General features: G+C 41.7%; 4 protein-coding genes across 5 annotated transcripts in view; 2 read left to right on the forward strand and 2 right to left on the reverse strand.

Annotated features, from left to right (window-relative positions):
* Positions 1-2,301, forward strand: part of synj1 (synaptojanin 1) — a 28,529-nt gene extending 26,228 nt beyond the window's left edge. The window contains exons 29-30 of the mRNA XM_037687980.1: positions 59-369; positions 1,153-2,301. Coding sequence (XP_037543908.1) covers positions 59-369; positions 1,153-2,112 — 1,271 coding nt within the window. The 3' untranslated portion in view covers positions 2,113-2,301. The remainder of the gene's footprint in view (positions 1-58; positions 370-1,152) is intronic.
* Positions 1-17,078, reverse strand: part of smad9 (SMAD family member 9) — a 937,424-nt gene that overhangs the window by 793,423 nt on the left and 126,923 nt on the right. The window lies entirely within an intron of this gene.
* Positions 5,557-7,729, forward strand: cfap298 (cilia and flagella associated protein 298). Its single transcript, XM_037687984.1, has 8 exons — positions 5,557-5,657; positions 5,856-6,014; positions 6,256-6,423; positions 6,736-6,803; positions 6,880-7,038; positions 7,148-7,279; positions 7,380-7,475; positions 7,555-7,729. Exons 2-8 carry the CDS (start codon positions 5,876-5,878, stop codon positions 7,663-7,665), a joined length of 873 nt encoding a protein of 290 aa, XP_037543912.1. The 5' UTR covers positions 5,557-5,657; positions 5,856-5,875; the 3' UTR covers positions 7,666-7,729.
* eva1c (eva-1 homolog C (C. elegans)) lies at positions 9,819-15,196 on the reverse strand. The gene is made up of 8 exons (XM_037687982.1): positions 14,869-15,196; positions 14,138-14,334; positions 13,808-13,931; positions 13,568-13,720; positions 10,975-11,118; positions 10,471-10,542; positions 10,283-10,387; positions 9,819-10,191 (listed from the first exon to the last, which is right to left on the reverse strand). The coding sequence occupies exons 1-8, from the start codon at positions 14,981-14,983 to the stop codon at positions 9,839-9,841; spliced, it is 1,263 nt and encodes a 420-aa protein (XP_037543910.1). The 5' UTR covers positions 14,984-15,196; the 3' UTR covers positions 9,819-9,838.

The raw sequence follows: 17,078 nt of genomic DNA on the forward strand, positions 1-17,078 counted from the left end.
GTGACTGAAGGGAACATGAAGGTATCAGCCTCTTCTTTGGTTCTTTTTCTTTACTCAGGTCCTCCCCCCTCAGGACCCCCTCCTACAGTGAAACCCCAGGTTCAGTCGCCCATGAAGCCTCAGCCGGGTCCCCTTTCCACACAGTCTCAACTCCCTCCACCAATGCAGCCCACACTTCCAGCTCCTCTGCAGCCGCAGCAAGCCGCTGCTCCTACAGCAGCAACTCCACCTGCTGGATCCCCTTCCACCACCACCACCCCTGCTGGGCCTCAGCCCAGTCTGGCCTCTCCTAAACCTCCACCTCGTTCCCGCTCCTCTCATGCTCTGCCGCCTGAAGCTGCCAAGTCTGAAACAGCCCCAGCTGCACAGGTTGGTGTCCATTTTCTGTCATTAAATCATTGGAATTTCAGCATCTGAACAAAGAACACTAACCCATTTACTAGTAGAAGGATATTAAACTCTATGATATGGATTTACTTTCATGTTCTGCTCACCGAATGAGACACTGCACTTCTAATATAGACAGATGTCCCTGTTTTCTAGTAGTGATAAAAACAGAAATCTTTTTTCTTCTTCTTTGACCCGCATTAGATTAACTTAGTTGTCTGTCATTCTTCCTGCTTTTGTCTCTGATGTATTTCTCTTTCTCACAAGCTGGAGAAGCCATCAGGGTGAAAGGTACTTAATATTAAGAGCTTGTTGTTGCCATTTCCTCTCATTCAGCCCGTCATATGTTCTCACTCATACGTGCTTAAACTGTTTTAACATTTTAATTTAACCCAAGTCCATTAATTTGTGTTACATTTAGTGATTCTATGTTGATTTTGATGCAAGTGCCGTTAATTTTAAGTCCACTACATTAAAGGTACCCTGTGAAGAACAATGAAAGGAATGTTTAAAAAGTTAGACAAAATGTAACACATTAAAAGCTTCAAAGAACAATTTGTCAGTTTGTCAATTATCTAAAACAAATTTAAATGTCAAATTTCAAGCAAACTTTTGTTCACTATCTCCAAAGGGTATCTTTACGTTTTTTTGTCTCCAAACATAACATGACGTTAGCGCTTCAGTGATTTTATAGCACATGGTTTGTATTTTCTAACTATAGTTGTTTTAGTTTGAAAGGTGTTTTCTTTGTTTCCCTCTCTTTAGACGAACGGACTGAATGGATTCCTTAAAGAAGCACAACTGAAGCCTGACCCCTTTGACACGCTTACACCTGACTTTCTCTCCTCCTCCTCCTCCCAACGTACCATCCAGTCACTGAACAGAGGCTCCTTCCTGCGTTCTCCACCCTCCGTTCCTCCATCTTCCTTTTCCTCCGCCACTCTCCCCTCTTCCTCCTCCCACCAGTTATCCGCTGTATCCGACCTCCAGTTCCTGGATCCACCTTCTTTTCCCTCGTTTTCCACCCCGTCCGTGCTGCTCCCGCCTCCTCCAGCCCCCTCTCGCAGTCGTTCTCAGGAGACGCTGCACGCCTCCCCCAACCCCTTCATCTCCGACCCGCTCCCCGCCCGACCCAACAGCACCAACCCGTTCACAGGCCCCCTGGCACAGCGGCAGCATGAACAGAGGCGCCCGCTCACCCCAGACTTCAGCCTCCAACGTGAGAGCCTGCCTGCTCTAACTCAGCCACTCATTCCCACCCCCGCACCAGCTGCTCCCCCCTCTCAGCTTGATCCGTCCACGTCTCTGTTCAGACCCACAGCAAGTCAGAATTATTTGCTTCCTCTTGCTTCTGAGCCATCCCCTGCCCCCACTTTGCCCCTGGCTCCCCTTTCTTCACTTCCTCCTGCACTTGCACCACGTAGCCATCCACCTCCCTCGGGAGGCAACCGAACGAGACCGTGGGTCACATTTGATGACGATTTGAATTTCAAACCCCAAATCAAAACGCAAGAAAAACCCAATTTCCTTTCCACTCCCCTCGTGTCCCAAACTCAGACTCAGCCGTCCCGCTCTGTATTTGACTCGGAGCCAGACTGGTTATCTTCTGCGCCTGAGGTATTCCTGCTCCCTACCGTTCCCACTAGAACTGCAACCAGTACCCCAAAGCTCCCGGAGAGACCCGGTAATAATGGCTTCTTCCCCCGGGAGTCGACGGAAAGATAATAACCTTCATCTTTACGGGGTATATTCATATATGTATAGATCTATGATAAATGTGTATACGTTTGTGTGTATGTACAAAGGATTATCTAAAAAGTATATCCAAATCCAGAGTGTTTTAAACAGAGAGGTTTTCCTTCTTCCCTGATAACAGCATTTATTTCTATTTTAATGTTTATTTACAGCCGCAAACATGTGCCTGTGTCCACAGTGTAGCGTTCTATACGTAAACAATATGTTGAACTACATGTGCAATATCAAGACCTAACTGTGCGTGTCATGGTGAAGTAAACCTGCGTGACTCCACAGTTGCTTCAGTTCGTCTCAGTGGTTCATATCCATCATTCTGACTGCTCTGGTCATCTTAGTGGGAACGCTCTTGGGTTTATCCCATCATAGCATAAAATGCAGAAACGATTTGGTCCTATATTTGCTGCTTTTGCAGCAATATGATTTATCTGATGTGTTTTTCTTGTTGTTTTTTTAAAGACATGCTAATTTTAAAAACGTGTCTTGCTGTTTTATGAATGTAGTTTAATTTGCACTGAGTTTTGCCTTTATGTTGTGAGAGAGAGAGACTGCAACATGAGGCAATCAGGCGGCCGCACGACTGAAACTGTATTACCACCTCCGTTTAACAGTAATACGTTACGATCTCTTGTCATTCAGTCAGCATTAAGCTGATACACTTGGCTGAATATTTTTTTATAGAGCTAAATTTAAACCATACCAACCAGTTATGGAGATGTGTATCATTTCAATATGGAAAGTACTTGCTGCAGCAAGACTGCAGACTAAACAAGAGGGCTTTTTATCTCTTCTCCTCCTCTGTAGTGAACGTCTCTTTGGTTTCTCTATGGCACCAAACAGTGCTATTGTAAGCTCAAAGAGTGTTACCGTTGTGTGTACATGTACTTGAAGTACAGCAGTGATGCCATTTGGATCAGCAAGCAGTTATTAACATAATGGCACTTTTTTTTTTGTTTAATTTTATGTAAAGGAGAAGCCGTGCTCACCTGTTGTAACTCTTAATCTACTATTATTACTACTGTGGTGAGACGTGATGTGCTGTGTTTGAGGTCGTCCATTGTTGTGTTGGTTTGGATGCGTGCGAGCGTGTAAAGATTTTAGAGTGGACGGGCAGAGTTTTCCTCAAAGGAAGTCTTTTCGTTTTAAATAAAAGCAGCACATTTCCTTGCAGTCATTCGTGGCTGCAGCTGTATGTGAAAACAAGGATAACGTCTCTGCAGCCAAGCTAACTGATTACTCCCCGTCATTACTGAGCACGTACACTGAACTGTCGTGTGCAAGATCAGAACCTTTCCAGTTCAAGTGGTTTATTCCAGTTGAGTTTTTTTTGCTGCACTTCCCAGAGATTTGAGTCACTTTTTGAATGCGTGTCAACACTTTTGTCTTGCATTACCTGCTTTACTCATTAACAGTGACGAGCAATAGGTGCATAAAGGCTCAATGACGGTACTATCCTCTCGCAACATGACACACACCAGCTGTTTTTCTCCCTGCCCTAAAAATTATATATTGAGCAAATGTGTCTGGTAAGCATTTTGCTGAATCATGAAAAAAAAATCAGATTTATAAGACCATTACTTCTCTGCTCTTTACACATTTGTAAACAAAGCAAAAAGTAAGCAGTGTTGCATGCAACGATGGCAGCAGCCGTTTGTGTGAGCAAGTGCATCAGGCTGCATTTGCTTACATCATCTCTGAACTGCATTCGGTGTGTTAGTGCGTGCAGTAGATGCTGTATGAGGTTACTAGTCACCACTTTGTCAGGTCACGGTTTACGATTCAAGTTTATCGTTATAATTTTTTTTAGAAGGCAAGTTATTCCTTTTGCGACATAGATGTCCCTGTGTATGGCTATAATCCATAGTTAATAGAAGTCCGTGTTGTGAGTCATTCTGTGTGTAATAAAGTGAACACACACAGCTGTAATTCATGTTAATATCTAATGTTCTATAAATCAGATTATTGTGCAAACGGCACATTTATGTATGAAGCAGTCTGTGTTGGATGTATGCTAAATAAACGTACGTTGACACGAGCGTGCGTTTGTTTTTTTTATTGTAGGATGGAACTTGATTGTGCAAGAATTAATTAGTTTTAAACAATATACCCCTTTTTTATTGTCTTGGCAACTATATATATATATATTTTGTAGTAGCAAATTATTAAAGTCTTTGGTAAAGAGTTTCTGATTACTAATAAGATCAGATTAGAAGTAAACTGAAAACGTACTAATGTAAAGATTTTATCATAAACTAACATTTTCGTTTATTATTAACTTTTATTTCTCCAGGCAAATCCCACTGAGATCACAAATCTCTTTCAATAGAGCCCTGAGCCTGAAGGCAGACTAAACATGTGAGGGATACAATGCTTATTTTCAGTTGAATTAATATTTAATTTGTCATTGAGTGTTTCATAAGTGTTTCCTTCCTTTGATGATCTATTTCAGGCTATTCTTTAATTTTCTTTAACCACACAAACAGATCAATCGTCTGTGCCCCTCAGCATATAGCTTTAAACAGACACAGACTTGTCTAACAGATTGGCAGCATACCCAGACTTGAAGTCATTATTTGTTTTAAATTTAATTTAACCTTTATTTATAGTCTCATTGAGTCACGAGGACTCATTTTCAAGAGAGACCTGTTTTAGACAACATGCGGCGTACAGACCATATACAAAAGCAATAAAATAAGTCAAATCAAGGTAAAATACTGAACCATTTTCTAATGATCTTATCAAATGTTTAAAATACCTTAAATAAATCAAGGTGGACAGCTTCAGACCTTGTTGCAAGGTGTTCCAGAAAAGGCCTTTATGCCAAGTTCAGTCCGTACTGAGGGAACGCTGCAGATAATGAAAGCCTGACAGCCTTCATGTCATGGATGGTGCAAATTCTCTTCTTGTTTTATTCGTACCAATACATTTATTGTTCGATATTTTTAGCACATTTTTATCAATTTTAATGTTTGTATTTTATCCCATAGTGGCCAATCTGTGTTTTTGTGTGTGTGGTAACTACAACACAAATGTTATTTAATACAATATTATACAGTAATGTTTAAATAAATAGATAATAAAAATCATAGATACAAAATGACCAGTATAGATTTAAAATCAGCCATGCATGCATTGTAGGTCTTTGGAAGATGACTGGGACCTTTTTACGGCTGTAGCTGAAGGTTCTGTTCTTGGTTCCGTTTTTTTTTTCTTCATATATTTGTGCCTAATTGCGTCACAAATTCCCCTTTAAAACACCTTAAAATACAGCTATAGTAAATCACTATCACAGCTAAAATACCTTGTGAAAAGAAAAGAAAAGAAAAAATCACCTGATGTTGTAATGTCGTTTTCTGCCGTTAGAGGGCAGTATATGTGATGAGGCAATAAGGGGGCGTTCGTTAAAAAGTTGTAGAAGAAGAAGCTGAACCTCACGTCCTGTAGATGTAACGTTAGCGAGAAACGGGATAAGCATCTAGCTTTAATAACGAAAGAACCTACTAGGTTTAGCTGCATAGGTAAGTGTTAATCTTTTTTCACTGTAAAGAGGTTGAAAACGCTGTGCAGTAGCTCGATGCTAAAAACATCAGCTAAGCTAACAAGTGTTATTGGACGCGCGCTACTCCTCTGTTGCCATGGTTACTCAAACACTGGCCTGTCGTCCGGACTTTCGTTCTAGGTTCATTTAGGAACAAATAACCGAGCTTTTCTTTCAGGAGGTTAGTTTGTGGAGAGCATGGTGCAGCTGCACGTGAAGCGCGGAGATGAGAGCCAGTTTCTGTTCAACGCCACGACAGACGCTCCTCTGGAGGCGGTGACCCAACAAATTACAGCCATTTACAACGGGAGGCTCAAAGTGGACCGAATCTGTTCAGGTGAAAACTTACCTGTCCTCCTCGTTTACACACTCCACTTTCTACATATGTGGAAACACACATAATAACAGCGTAGTTAACTTAGAACAGTAAACTTTCAACAATATTACTAATATATTTTTTGTTTATTTCATCTTAGTCTAAATAATTTGCCTGCAATATCTCTGAGCTCAAGTGAAATGAATTTTCTGTCCAATATCGACACAGATGTGTTTGTTCTTTTGTGCGGTTATATCCTCAGAGATCCCAGAGCTTGCAGATCATGGTGTCACACTTCCACCCAACATGCAGGGGCTGACGGAGGAGCAGGTTGTGGAACTGAAACTGAAGGATGAATGGGAAGACCGGTGTATTCCTAGTGGCGGGTCGGTATTTAAAAAGGACGACATCGGAAGGAGGAATGGACATGGTAAAAGTTTACTTCTTCCGTTACGCTGAGTAGGAATAAAAGCAAACAGACCTGGCTGTGCTTTTAAATATAGTGACGTTTTGCACGAAACTGCATTATTTAACACATGTGGACAGACTTTGCCCTTTCATTATTTAATCAATATTGTGCTTAAGCTGTTACACAAAATGACGTGCCCTGCTCTGACATGTTCATGCTCTGAATGTATTCTTTTAAAAGCCTTGCATAAATTTGTCCAGCGTCCTTGTTTGTTTACCCAAGTATATTCCAAAATGGCACTTTTATTCAAACCAAGTATCTCCCTTACATAAGCCCCTAATGATAAAATGAAGGAGGTGTTGATGAGGACTGTGGAGGAGGCAAAGGCGCTCATCTCCAAGGTAAAATATGGATTAATTTGTTTCATTTGTCAAAGAGAGGACAACAGTCACATTTGTGGTTCTCCTAATTTTGCAGAAACAAGTTCAAGCTAATGTTTGTGTCACCACGGAAATGGTAAAGGAAGCCCTGGATCAGCTAAGGGGCGCAGTGATGATTGTGTACCCCATGGGACTTCCTCCTCATGACCCTATAAGGATGGAGTTTGACAACCAGGAAGAGCTCTCGGGGACACAGGTGAAACATCGGATCCTGTTACTGTTTGATAAGATCCTTTTCAGTCCCTTACATCATTCTCCTTCTGCACGTTCCGCGTCTTCCCTCTCGAACCGTCTCTGCACCTCAGGCGTCTCTCCAGGTGATGTCCGAGGATGAATGCCAGCTGTGGTGGGCTGGTAAAGAGATGCAGAGAGGCAAAAAGCTGCAGGACTATATTGGCAAAAATGAAAAGACAAAACTTGTGGTCAAAATCGTAAAGGTAGGCGGCATCTGGATCAGACTGCAGAGTTTTTGCAACCTGCAGCATGTTTTTTTTCTTTTTCCCAAATAATCTTTGTTACTTTTTTTTATCGTTTCAGAAAGGACAGGGGGCACCAGCGAGAGAGCCTCTGGTCACTGACGAGCAGCAGAAACAGATGATGCTGCATCATTACAGAAGGCAGGAAGAACTTAAGGTGAGGATAGGTAAAGCCAAATAATGCATCTCATGTAACTATACTGTATATGCAGCGTATCTTCTTACATCATTTTCAGAAACTGGAGGAGGCAGATGATGACAGCTACCTGGACTCAGAGTGGTCTGACAGACAGGCCCTCAAACGACAGTTCCAGGGACTTACCAACATCAAATGGGGGCCGAAATGACGTTCAAATTTATTCTCTGCACCTCTGCTAGAGAAGTACGTTAACAGCTCCGAATGCAGTTGATCAAGATGCCTTAATACAGACGTCTGTTTTTACTTGAAGTCTTCCAGAGTACCGTTTGTCTTTGGACATATTCCTATAGCTTGACTCTGCAAACATCTGAAGGACAAATCAAGGCTCATTACAGTACGGGTTCCGAGGAAACTACTTTTCTGATAAATATGTCATCTTGATGGAATTTTGTGCTTTAAAATCCCTTTGTGTTAAAATAAAAATAAAGATTTGTTTCCTATGCATTTAGTGAAGTAATGTTGCAAATAGAAGATACCGTGTTTTTCGCCCTATAAGTCGCAGTTTTTTTGCATAAATTACATGCCCTGTGACTTATACGCCGAAGCGACTTATTTATGGATTTTTTTCCCACGTTTATAAACCGATTTTTGTCTGAGATATGACCGTTTTCATTCAGACTGACAATATTGAACACTGCCATTTTCAGCCGCTAGATGGCGCTCAAGTATAATGGCACGCCGTTGTATCATGTAATAGGTAAAAGTGGCTATTAATGACACAATTGGCTTGCCATACAAAGTAAGCTTGAAGCTATCATCAAATCTGCTTCATTTCACTGCACTGCCCCAGCGAAATGAAGCTGATTTGACCATTAAAGTGCATTTATTAAGTAAAAGTTCATCTGAGATACACCTGCTATAATGTCAAGCAAACAAATAATTGTTTTAGGTGCTTATTGTTAAATTTCGAAGAAACGAGCAGCGTTCCTCTTTTATGATTTCCTCCCTGTCTGCGCGCTCCCAGAGCACCGAGGCAGCAAATCCTTTTGAAATGCAGCTGATTTGACCGTTAAAGTACATTTTTTAATTAAAAGTTCAACTGAGACACACCTTTACTATAAAGTCGAGCAAACAAGTACTTGTTTTTAGGTGTTTATCTTGTTGAATTTTGAAGAAACGTGGAGGCTCGTCCCTCTGCGTGTGCCTGCCGCTTCCGCGAATCGGGTTTTGAAATGCAGCCGATTTGACCGTCAAAGTGCATTTATTACGCAAAAGTTAGACCGATACACACCTTTACTATAATTTCAAGCAAATAATTGTTTTTAAGTGTTAATCTTGTTAAATTCTTAAAGTCCTCCCGTGCACACGCTACCATTTAGCAGCCAATTGATTTTTGGCACAACGCCAGCCCACATTTCCGGGTTGTCAGCGGTGACGCATAATAGATGCGACGTATACGGCGAAGCGACGTATTTATGGATTTTTCCACTTTGTTAGACATTACTTGGACTGATGCGACTCATAGGGCGGAGCGATGTGTACGGCGGAAAATAAGCTAATTGTACACCCCTTTGGGTTAAGCAACAAGGATGCTCCACTTTTCCTCTCTGTCTCAATAGTAGCACAGAAACTACCTAAAGTCACTGCTGCTCAGAAGTGGGAAGTGGTCACATTGTAATCGTCTCAGCAAAGCGAAACAAACTGTTTACTTCTCTGCTTTGATAAGGGTGAACTTCATGTGAATGATTGAAAGAGGCCAGTGTACAAGGAGCAGTCTGAGCTGCCAGTGAGGAAACGACTGAATGACAGCACGTTGAGCCAAAAACATGTCCGTTTATCATGCAGCAGTACTGGTGTCGTCTTAAACACTGTCACGCAGCGTACATGGATGCATTCAAGAAGTACTATTTTGAACTCTTTAGCATCAGTGGTCTTGTATTTTTAGCCCAAAATATATGTTATATTAAAAGGTACTGAGGACTGGTCAAAAACTAAAATCGTTAACAAAACCTGCACAATTTGAGATTTGCACAAGCAAAACGGCGCTCTACTGTTTCCATTGAATGATGCAGCTGCTGTGAGGCTGGATGATAATGAAACGATACTATAAGAGGCAGAAACGATAACAGAGCAGCTTTATGAATTATATCCAGTGATGTGAACCTTTTCATAACATAATCTCAGCTTTAGCTGATAAATGTGAGTGAATACAATGAGTGGGTTTTTTTTTTTACAACACAAACAATGTCAACTCTATTGCAGAATAATATTGCATTCTATTGCAAAAATGGCAAAACTGTGATATATGATATTTGAAAAAGTCTCTTTGCCATGAACCATTGTCAAAAATCATAAGGCGGCATCTGCAGAGGGTAATGTATTCAACAGGGGGTGCCATTTAAATAAGAGTTCATCCAAATTTCCTGGATGATCATGTCTCTGCGCTCAATCTTCTCCGCCAGTTCTGCTTCCTCGCTCACATAAGTCACTTCATCCCAACCGTTTCCCTCCTTCCTCGCTGTAGCCGAGAGTAAAGAGCTCTCTGTTCCCTCATCGTCATCATCACCTTCCGTTTCCTCCTCCACATTGTCCCGCTCCTGGCAGTGAACTGCCTTGGCTGTGCGTCCCTGATGTCTCCCTCGGCAGGTCACTTGGACAGACAGAGCCAGAAGGGTAAAGAGGAGGCCGACGCACACGCTGGATGTGAACAGCAGTGCTGCCATTTCTGGGTGTTCTGAGTTTTTGAGGGGTAGGAATAGGGAATAAATTTCTGATTTTCTGCATATGATGTGAATTGTCAGCTGCAGCATGTGGGGAATATTTACCTCTGATGTAGACGTAGGCCAGCAGAGAGTTGCTCACCACTGCCCCTGAGTTTTCTGGCCCGTCTGATCTTTTGATAGCAGGCTCTTCCAGATCTGCCGGAGATGCTTTTGGGAACATTACAAGCACGATAAGAGCAAAAAGTAAAAGATAAAAGCTTAAAATTGCAGTAATTAAAAAAAAAATCTACCTTTTTCTGTAGTAGGAATCAAGGCGGTGTCCATTATCTTTGGGTCTGCTTCCTTCAGTAAGGTCTGTGGAACTATCATAAGAAGGACAACGGAGGAATCTTTGCATCATTAATGTGAAACGGCTGTAACTTACCACGAGTGAGCTGCAAAGTTAGCACGCACGTTCTAGAAAATGGGCCCAACAATGATGGAAAGAGGAATTCACTCCACTTCCTGACTCCACATTACGATACATGAACAATGTAGCTGTGCCTGTTCCATAAAGTCTACGAGGATATAAAAAGAATGCAGTGTGTGTGCGCATGAGATAAGATCAGAAAAGCTGATAGCAGGGCCCATTGTAAACACTCAGTGTAAGCTTCAAATGCTCACTAATCAAACTAACACAATGAACAAGGCCACATCACGTTGAACTTATTTTTACTTAAAAATCCCCCTTTCATGTTGCGCTACATGTCTGTAGTTCCATTATGCGAGTGAGGAAAGAGAAAAAAGGTTCCTACCACAGGAATACAGCACAGTGAGGTACTTCCTGGTTCCTGGAAAGCAGGGGTCCCTAAAGGTCTGGTTGCCGACAGCAACGGCACACTTTTGTTTGCTGTAGCAGGACTTGGACACCAAGTGCACGGCCTCGTGGTTCAGACACTCTGAAGGGAGCACCAAAGACTAAATCAATGACAGCTGTTGAGACGTTTTCTCCAAACACTGAAACATCTAAACTACTAATGCTGAGTCAGCATTCACGCCCTCGTTTTCCTGTTTGTAGCCTATTCTGTAGAAGAGTTTCATTCGGGCCTAAAAAAATCCGACCCAGCCCGTAGCCATTTTTCCGAGCCAGACCCGATCAAATTAACTAATTTTACAGGCCCGAACTCGCAAAAACAAAAACAAATAACATTGTTTTTATTAAGCTTTCACCGCTTTTGTAAGCAAATCAGTTTGACACGATATTGCAAAAATGTATTTCAAAGAAAGGAAGATATAAGATTTCTTGTTTCTTGTTTCACCAAATGGATATTAACATACAAAACAAATAGTCTAAAAGATCAACTGTAAAGACAGGCTATCATACAGATGAACAAAACTATTTTTAGAGCAACATTATTTTGAAAAATATAGAACAAGGCTGTTTTAATTGAATGCGCTGCTCGCTTCAGCTTTTGTTGATGCTGCTACTTCCTTCACCGCAGATGACAGCAGGCGCGGAGATGTGCGCGGCCGGTGATCAGCAAATCCATCCATTATTTTTACCTGCTTCTTCCTTTTCAGGTCGCGGGGGTCGCTGGTGCCCATGTCCTACCATCCCTGTGCGAGAGGCGGGGGACACCCTGGACAGGTCACAAAGTCCATTTCAAACAGCAAGTCAGCGAATGCGTGCGGCCGGTGACAGGTTGTCCATCTGAGCTTAACACGACTGTTTTTAACTTCTTTCAACCAGCCGGTCAGACCTGCCTCCTCCTCAACAAGTAGATTAACACAAGTTTATATTATGCATTTAGTTTTCTTTGTGCTGTACGAGTCATAAAACCATATCATAGAAGCCTGAGCCCACGTGCGCCATTATTGCGCAATGCGCCAGCGATCTCTTAGTGAACTTGCTGCCTCCTCCTCTACAAGTAGATTAACACAATTTTATATTGTGCATTCTTATTTAATTTCCCTATGGGATTAATAAAGTATTTTTGAATTGAATTATTTAGTTTTCTTTGTGCTGTATGATTCATTAAACCGCATCAAAGCCCAAGACCAGCCCGGCTCAAATCTGGGTCGGGCCGGGTTCGGGTTAGAAATGACAGCTCCATTCTGTTAGCTCAAACTAATTCTGCATGTTTTCTTTTACCAAAATATTTGCTCGGTTGGGAGTATTAAGTAGTGACATTTAGTATTTATAACTTAAACTTTTTTGTATCTTTTAACTTGATTTACAAAATAATTCCCCATAGAAATGCACTTAGATATCTTCACTTCCTGTTTGTCAGATTCTTTTTAGCTCGTCGTGCTAATTTTAATTTTTGTTGCTGCAGTTTTATTGCATTTATCTTTTAGCTAATGTTTAGATATTTTTATCTTTTAGCTACAGTTTGGCTGGTTTTTTTTTTGTTTTTGTTTTTTTTGCTTTTAGCTATAGTTTGGCAAAATCACGCTTTAAGCTCTTGATTTGCTAATTGTAGCTTTTTGCTACAGGTTTTCTGAATTTTGCTTTTAGCTTCTAATTTGCTTCTTTTTGCTGTTATATGTTTGCACTAAATTTAACTACAGTTGAATTGGTTTTAGCTTGTAGCTTTTTGCTAATCTTAGCTTCAATTCTGCTTATATTAACTTTAACAGCTCTGTTAACAATTAATTCTTCAACAAATATCAGCACTCGGGCTGCATTTTAGCAGAAAAAGTGATTTCTCTAGTTCAATATTTGAGGGAGTTTTGCTGCAATTAACCCAAACAGTTTGTTTTTTAGCAATCATCTGATCCTTGTAGCCAAATAGTGTATGCAAGGTAGTTTTTTCTCGTTATAATTTAGATAAATAAGTGTAAATTAAGTGACCTTGTTTTTTATTTCACATCACTTTCACAGACTTGTCTCACAACCCATACTTTTATTACATACACCAGGAAAAGCGCAGGTGAAAATACAACTTGATGTCATTAAACACACCTGTCTCTACCTGTTAATGTGCTGTTTTTACTTGTTTTGTTTTGAGTTATTTTTTATTCTCATTGTCATTATTCAAATGTGTGTGTGTGAGTGAAAAACTCCTCATAAATCAACCTAATTTCTGTTTTGCCATAAGTCTTTTGATAACCATCACAGAGGAAAGTACAAATGGAAAGAAGCAAATCAATGCTGGCTGCGCTCCACTCAGCTGTGGGGCTTTTGTGTTCCTGCTTCGCTATCACACGGTCGTCGTGGCAAGAGGCCAACCGATGCGTGTAATCAGAACGATGACGGTCTGCACAACGTTTGTGGAAATTATTGAACGTGTGTTGGACTTTAAATGACCACAGTGAAGCGTGTTACTTCCTGTTGGGTTTAAATGTGAGTCAGACGCTAAAGGAGAATTTAAAAACCCTTTTCGTATGAAACTCGCATTAACTCACCGAATGGAGGTGATCCGGCCAGGTGAGAGGGGCAGATGTCAGTCTGGCCCAGACTTCGACCGTAGACAGCCGCGTAGATGTTCAGGACTTTGGGGGGCTTACAGCGCAGGACCATTACGTCTCCTTCACATACCATGTGCTGTTTGTGCTCAGCTGAAGGGGAAAACAAACGGTAAAGATGATGAGCTGGTGGGACATACCTCAATTCTATGCTCATCCTTAGAGAAATCATGGACTCACTGGGTTTACATTTGTAATCCACATGCAGGTACTTGGCAGTGCCAGGGCAAGGGTCCTTCCCAAACAGCAGGTGATTGACAGGTAGCCGGCAGTCTCTGTGGCTTTGACACTCAGATAGCAGCTTCTGCACAACCAACCAGTGACATTTTAAAAATCCAGCATACAGTGTTGCAGCCTGACAAAGGGGAACTCAAAGACAACTAACAACAACGCATTGGTAAATTAAAGGCAAAATCTGCCTTCATGACTCCATAAGACACTTAATGCATTTACTGCCAAACTAAAATGGACCGGTGAACAGTAGTAGCTCCTCCTACACAAAAAGTGCACCTGCAGAGCAGTAAACGCCGAGCAGCCATGGTTACTGCGGGGCCCGGACGGAGGCTCCCCTTCACAGAGCAGGACCTCGCCGCTCCCGTAGAAGGCCGACTGGATGGAGATGGTGGAGTGGCGAGGACAGTGGAGCCTCAGAGGCGTGCCGTCGCAGGCGTGAGCGGAGTGGCTGGTGATGATCTTCGACAGGTAGTCTGGGGAACAGAAGACACTGCGTCACACACACGGCATCGCACCATCGTCAAAAACGCACATTAGTTCCATTTAAGCAACACGAACGATGATTTCTCAACGCGAGATGTTCAGTATAAAACTCTGCCATTAAATGCAGCAGGTGATGGAATGGGAGTCTTTTCATTCGTTGCTTGTTTTGAATGAGGATGTAAGGGGCCGGATCGAGATGGTCCAGGGGCTGCTTTTGGCCCACGGGCCATAGTTTGCCCATCTTCTTACAAATCTGATGGCTTTGGGCTCCTTTTAGTTAGCGCCAAAACGTTTGCAGTGCTTCCAACGTGACATTACTTTAATATTTGTTGCATTCAGAGGCATTTGCAACATTTTCTTTCAAATCTTGGAGAAGCAGCTTCACAGAGCAGATCACGTGTTTACAACTCTACAAAACAAGCAGAAGTTTTCACCTAGTCTACATCATTACACCAGCTTTACTTCACTTATTTTTATTTTATTTTTTTTTGGGGGGGGGGGGGGGGGGGGGGTCCTCATCTTACTTGAAAAGTCAGAAAGTCCGTTCAAGCCTCTGCTCCACAGGAGCAAAGTGAGACACAGGAGGCTGTGGCTCCAGTCCAGTCCGTGGAAAGGACGCGTCCAGCTCGTGACTCGCATCTGTCCCTTTAATCATATTAGGCAGTCTGAGTGAGAAGCCAAAACAAGAAGAGGGTGTGAGGGGGGGTCCACAACACCGGAAACGTGGTTGCTAGTTGAAGCACAGCCACAGAAAAAGCTTCCAGATCGCTTCGAGTCTTTAGTCCACGACAGCGACTGGTTCGGAAACAGCAGCTGCGCAACAAGTTGCTCCAAAAGTGACGCGGTCCAGTTCTCCCAGTCCCAGTCGGGCTGTTTTCGCCCGCGAACAGCCCAGATCTGTGGAAACTCGAGGCGACCTACAGGAACAGCTGTGGGGGGATCATGGAGAGGGAGTGGCGCATCAAACTATCCGAGACCAAACGCGCTGCTGTGACGCACGACGCACTGTCTGCTCCGTGAAGCTGCTCTTTACGATTCCATCTTTTTTTTTTTTTTAACATCTGTCAGTTTGTGCATTTCCTTTTTCTCCAAACATCAAGTCATCAAAGTGTCAGACTCTTCTTTCCTCATAATCACCATCTTCTGTCTCTATGATCATTTTACTTTTAATCTAATCTGAAGAAAAACTACAAATATACTATCCCGCCTCCATGCACAGGCGCTACTAATGAGGGGCTGAGGGGGGATCACACCTCCTATAAATCCACCCCCCCTCCCTCCCCTGGCCAGACAGTGTGTGTTAATCCGCCTCGCCTGAACCAGAGGACCAATTTTAATGAATCTCACACAGCAGTGTAGAATGTACATCTATGAGTGACTCACTTTTGGAGTCACCTTGAAGTAAGTTGGCCACCACAGCTAATCAACATTTGCAAATGCAGCTACAACTCCCATCCATTTTTACAGCCACTGAGCTGAAATGTGATGTGGTAGCAGCTAAAAGTCATCCCCAACACACTCGGAGCACCAACACGGTGCAAAACTTTTGGCATGCAAGATAGAAGGTGCTACGCATTCCCTCATGGAAAACCATAAAAAACAAATAAATGAAACAATCTCAACTTGTATGCATCCTTTATGATTGTCTATTATTGTCTTTGTTGTCTACTGTCGTCATCACTGTTTGTTAAAATCAGGTCTCTCTGAGTCCCCGAGGCTCAATGGGAATAATCTGTATTAATAAAGTTTGAAAGAAAAGTTTAGTTTTAATTCTGTGACTTTAAAAAGAGGCAGCAAGCGTAGTAATACCAACTGTAAAGTTAAAATATATTAGTGCCACATTGCAGTAAATTTTAAATAGCTTATACGTATTAATAGCATAATACAACTGAAATTATTATGGCTTTTAATTTTGTCGTGGCTCCTCAAAATGATCAGTGGCCCCCATCTGAAAGTGTCTGTCAGTTTGTGTGTCACGTTAGCAAAATATCTTATGAACCAGTGGATGGATTTCAATGAAAGTCCCAGAAAGTAATCATTGGGCAACTGATAACTTTCAATCAGCCTGATTCAAGATGGCCACAACAGCTATGTGACTTTAGCCAACACAATAAAATGACTCCAGCTCAAACGTGTCCGCAGGTTTTTAATGTTGTATAGTTGTAACTAGAGTCAGTCACTGCAAAGCACTAAAAGATTCTCTTGGTTTAAAAATCTGCCATGAAAGGCAGCAGGCAATAAACATTCCTTCAAGGAATACTTTGACCTTATTTTATTGCTTTTATTTTAAAGTCGTTGGTCGTATTTCTCAAACTGTAGCCCACCTGTCCGTGTCAGAATTACAAAAATACTTTAGATAAATCTGAAATTATTTGATCAAAACAAGAACATGTTCAGCTGCTATTTAACACACCATAGTATTTTACATTTTTGGCTTTTGTTATTTTGTTAGTCGAAGCACTTTGTGATTTTTATCTTGAGAAGTGCTATATAAATAAAGTTTTTCTTACGTTTTTATTAACATATATTTTAGATCCTTATATACCATTTCTTTTATATCTTATATTTTGGGGTGATCTTGAGTACACAATTTCATTCCACCTCGTGTACCACACGTGATGTGAATGACAATAAAGAGCCTTGAACAACCCTCGACTATAGAACAAATGCACTGCACACTAATACCTGTATTATGGACATATTTATTATCACAGTATCAGTGTGTATATATGTA

Source organism: Nematolebias whitei, chromosome 14, assembly GCF_014905685.2.
Source record: "Nematolebias whitei isolate Nwh7 chromosome 14, NemWhi1, whole genome shotgun sequence".
NCBI classification, from domain to species: Eukaryota; Metazoa; Chordata; class Actinopteri; order Cyprinodontiformes; family Rivulidae; genus Nematolebias; species Nematolebias whitei.

Excerpts from the sequence above, each read along its gene's own strand:
- cfap298 (XM_037687984.1), top strand. The coding sequence starts at position 5,876 with ATGGTGCAGCTGCACGTGAAGCGCGGAGATGAGAGCCAGTTTCTGTTC. Across the intron at positions 6,424-6,735 it reads CGGAAGGAGGAATGGACATG|CCCCTAATGATAAAATGAAG; the intron begins GTAAAAGTTTAC and ends CCCTTACATAAG. Across the intron at positions 7,280-7,379 it reads TTGTGGTCAAAATCGTAAAG|AAAGGACAGGGGGCACCAGC; the intron begins GTAGGCGGCATC and ends TTATCGTTTCAG.
- eva1c (XM_037687982.1), bottom strand. The coding sequence starts at position 14,983 with ATGCGAGTCACGAGCTGGACGCGTCCTTTCCACGGACTGGACTGGAGC. Across the intron at positions 14,335-14,868 it reads CGGACTTTCTGACTTTTCAA|ACTACCTGTCGAAGATCATC; the intron begins GTAAGATGAGGA and ends TCTGTTCCCCAG. Across the intron at positions 10,543-10,974 it reads CACTGTGCTGTATTCCTGTG|TTCCACAGACCTTACTGAAG; the intron begins GTAGGAACCTTT and ends TTCTTATGATAG.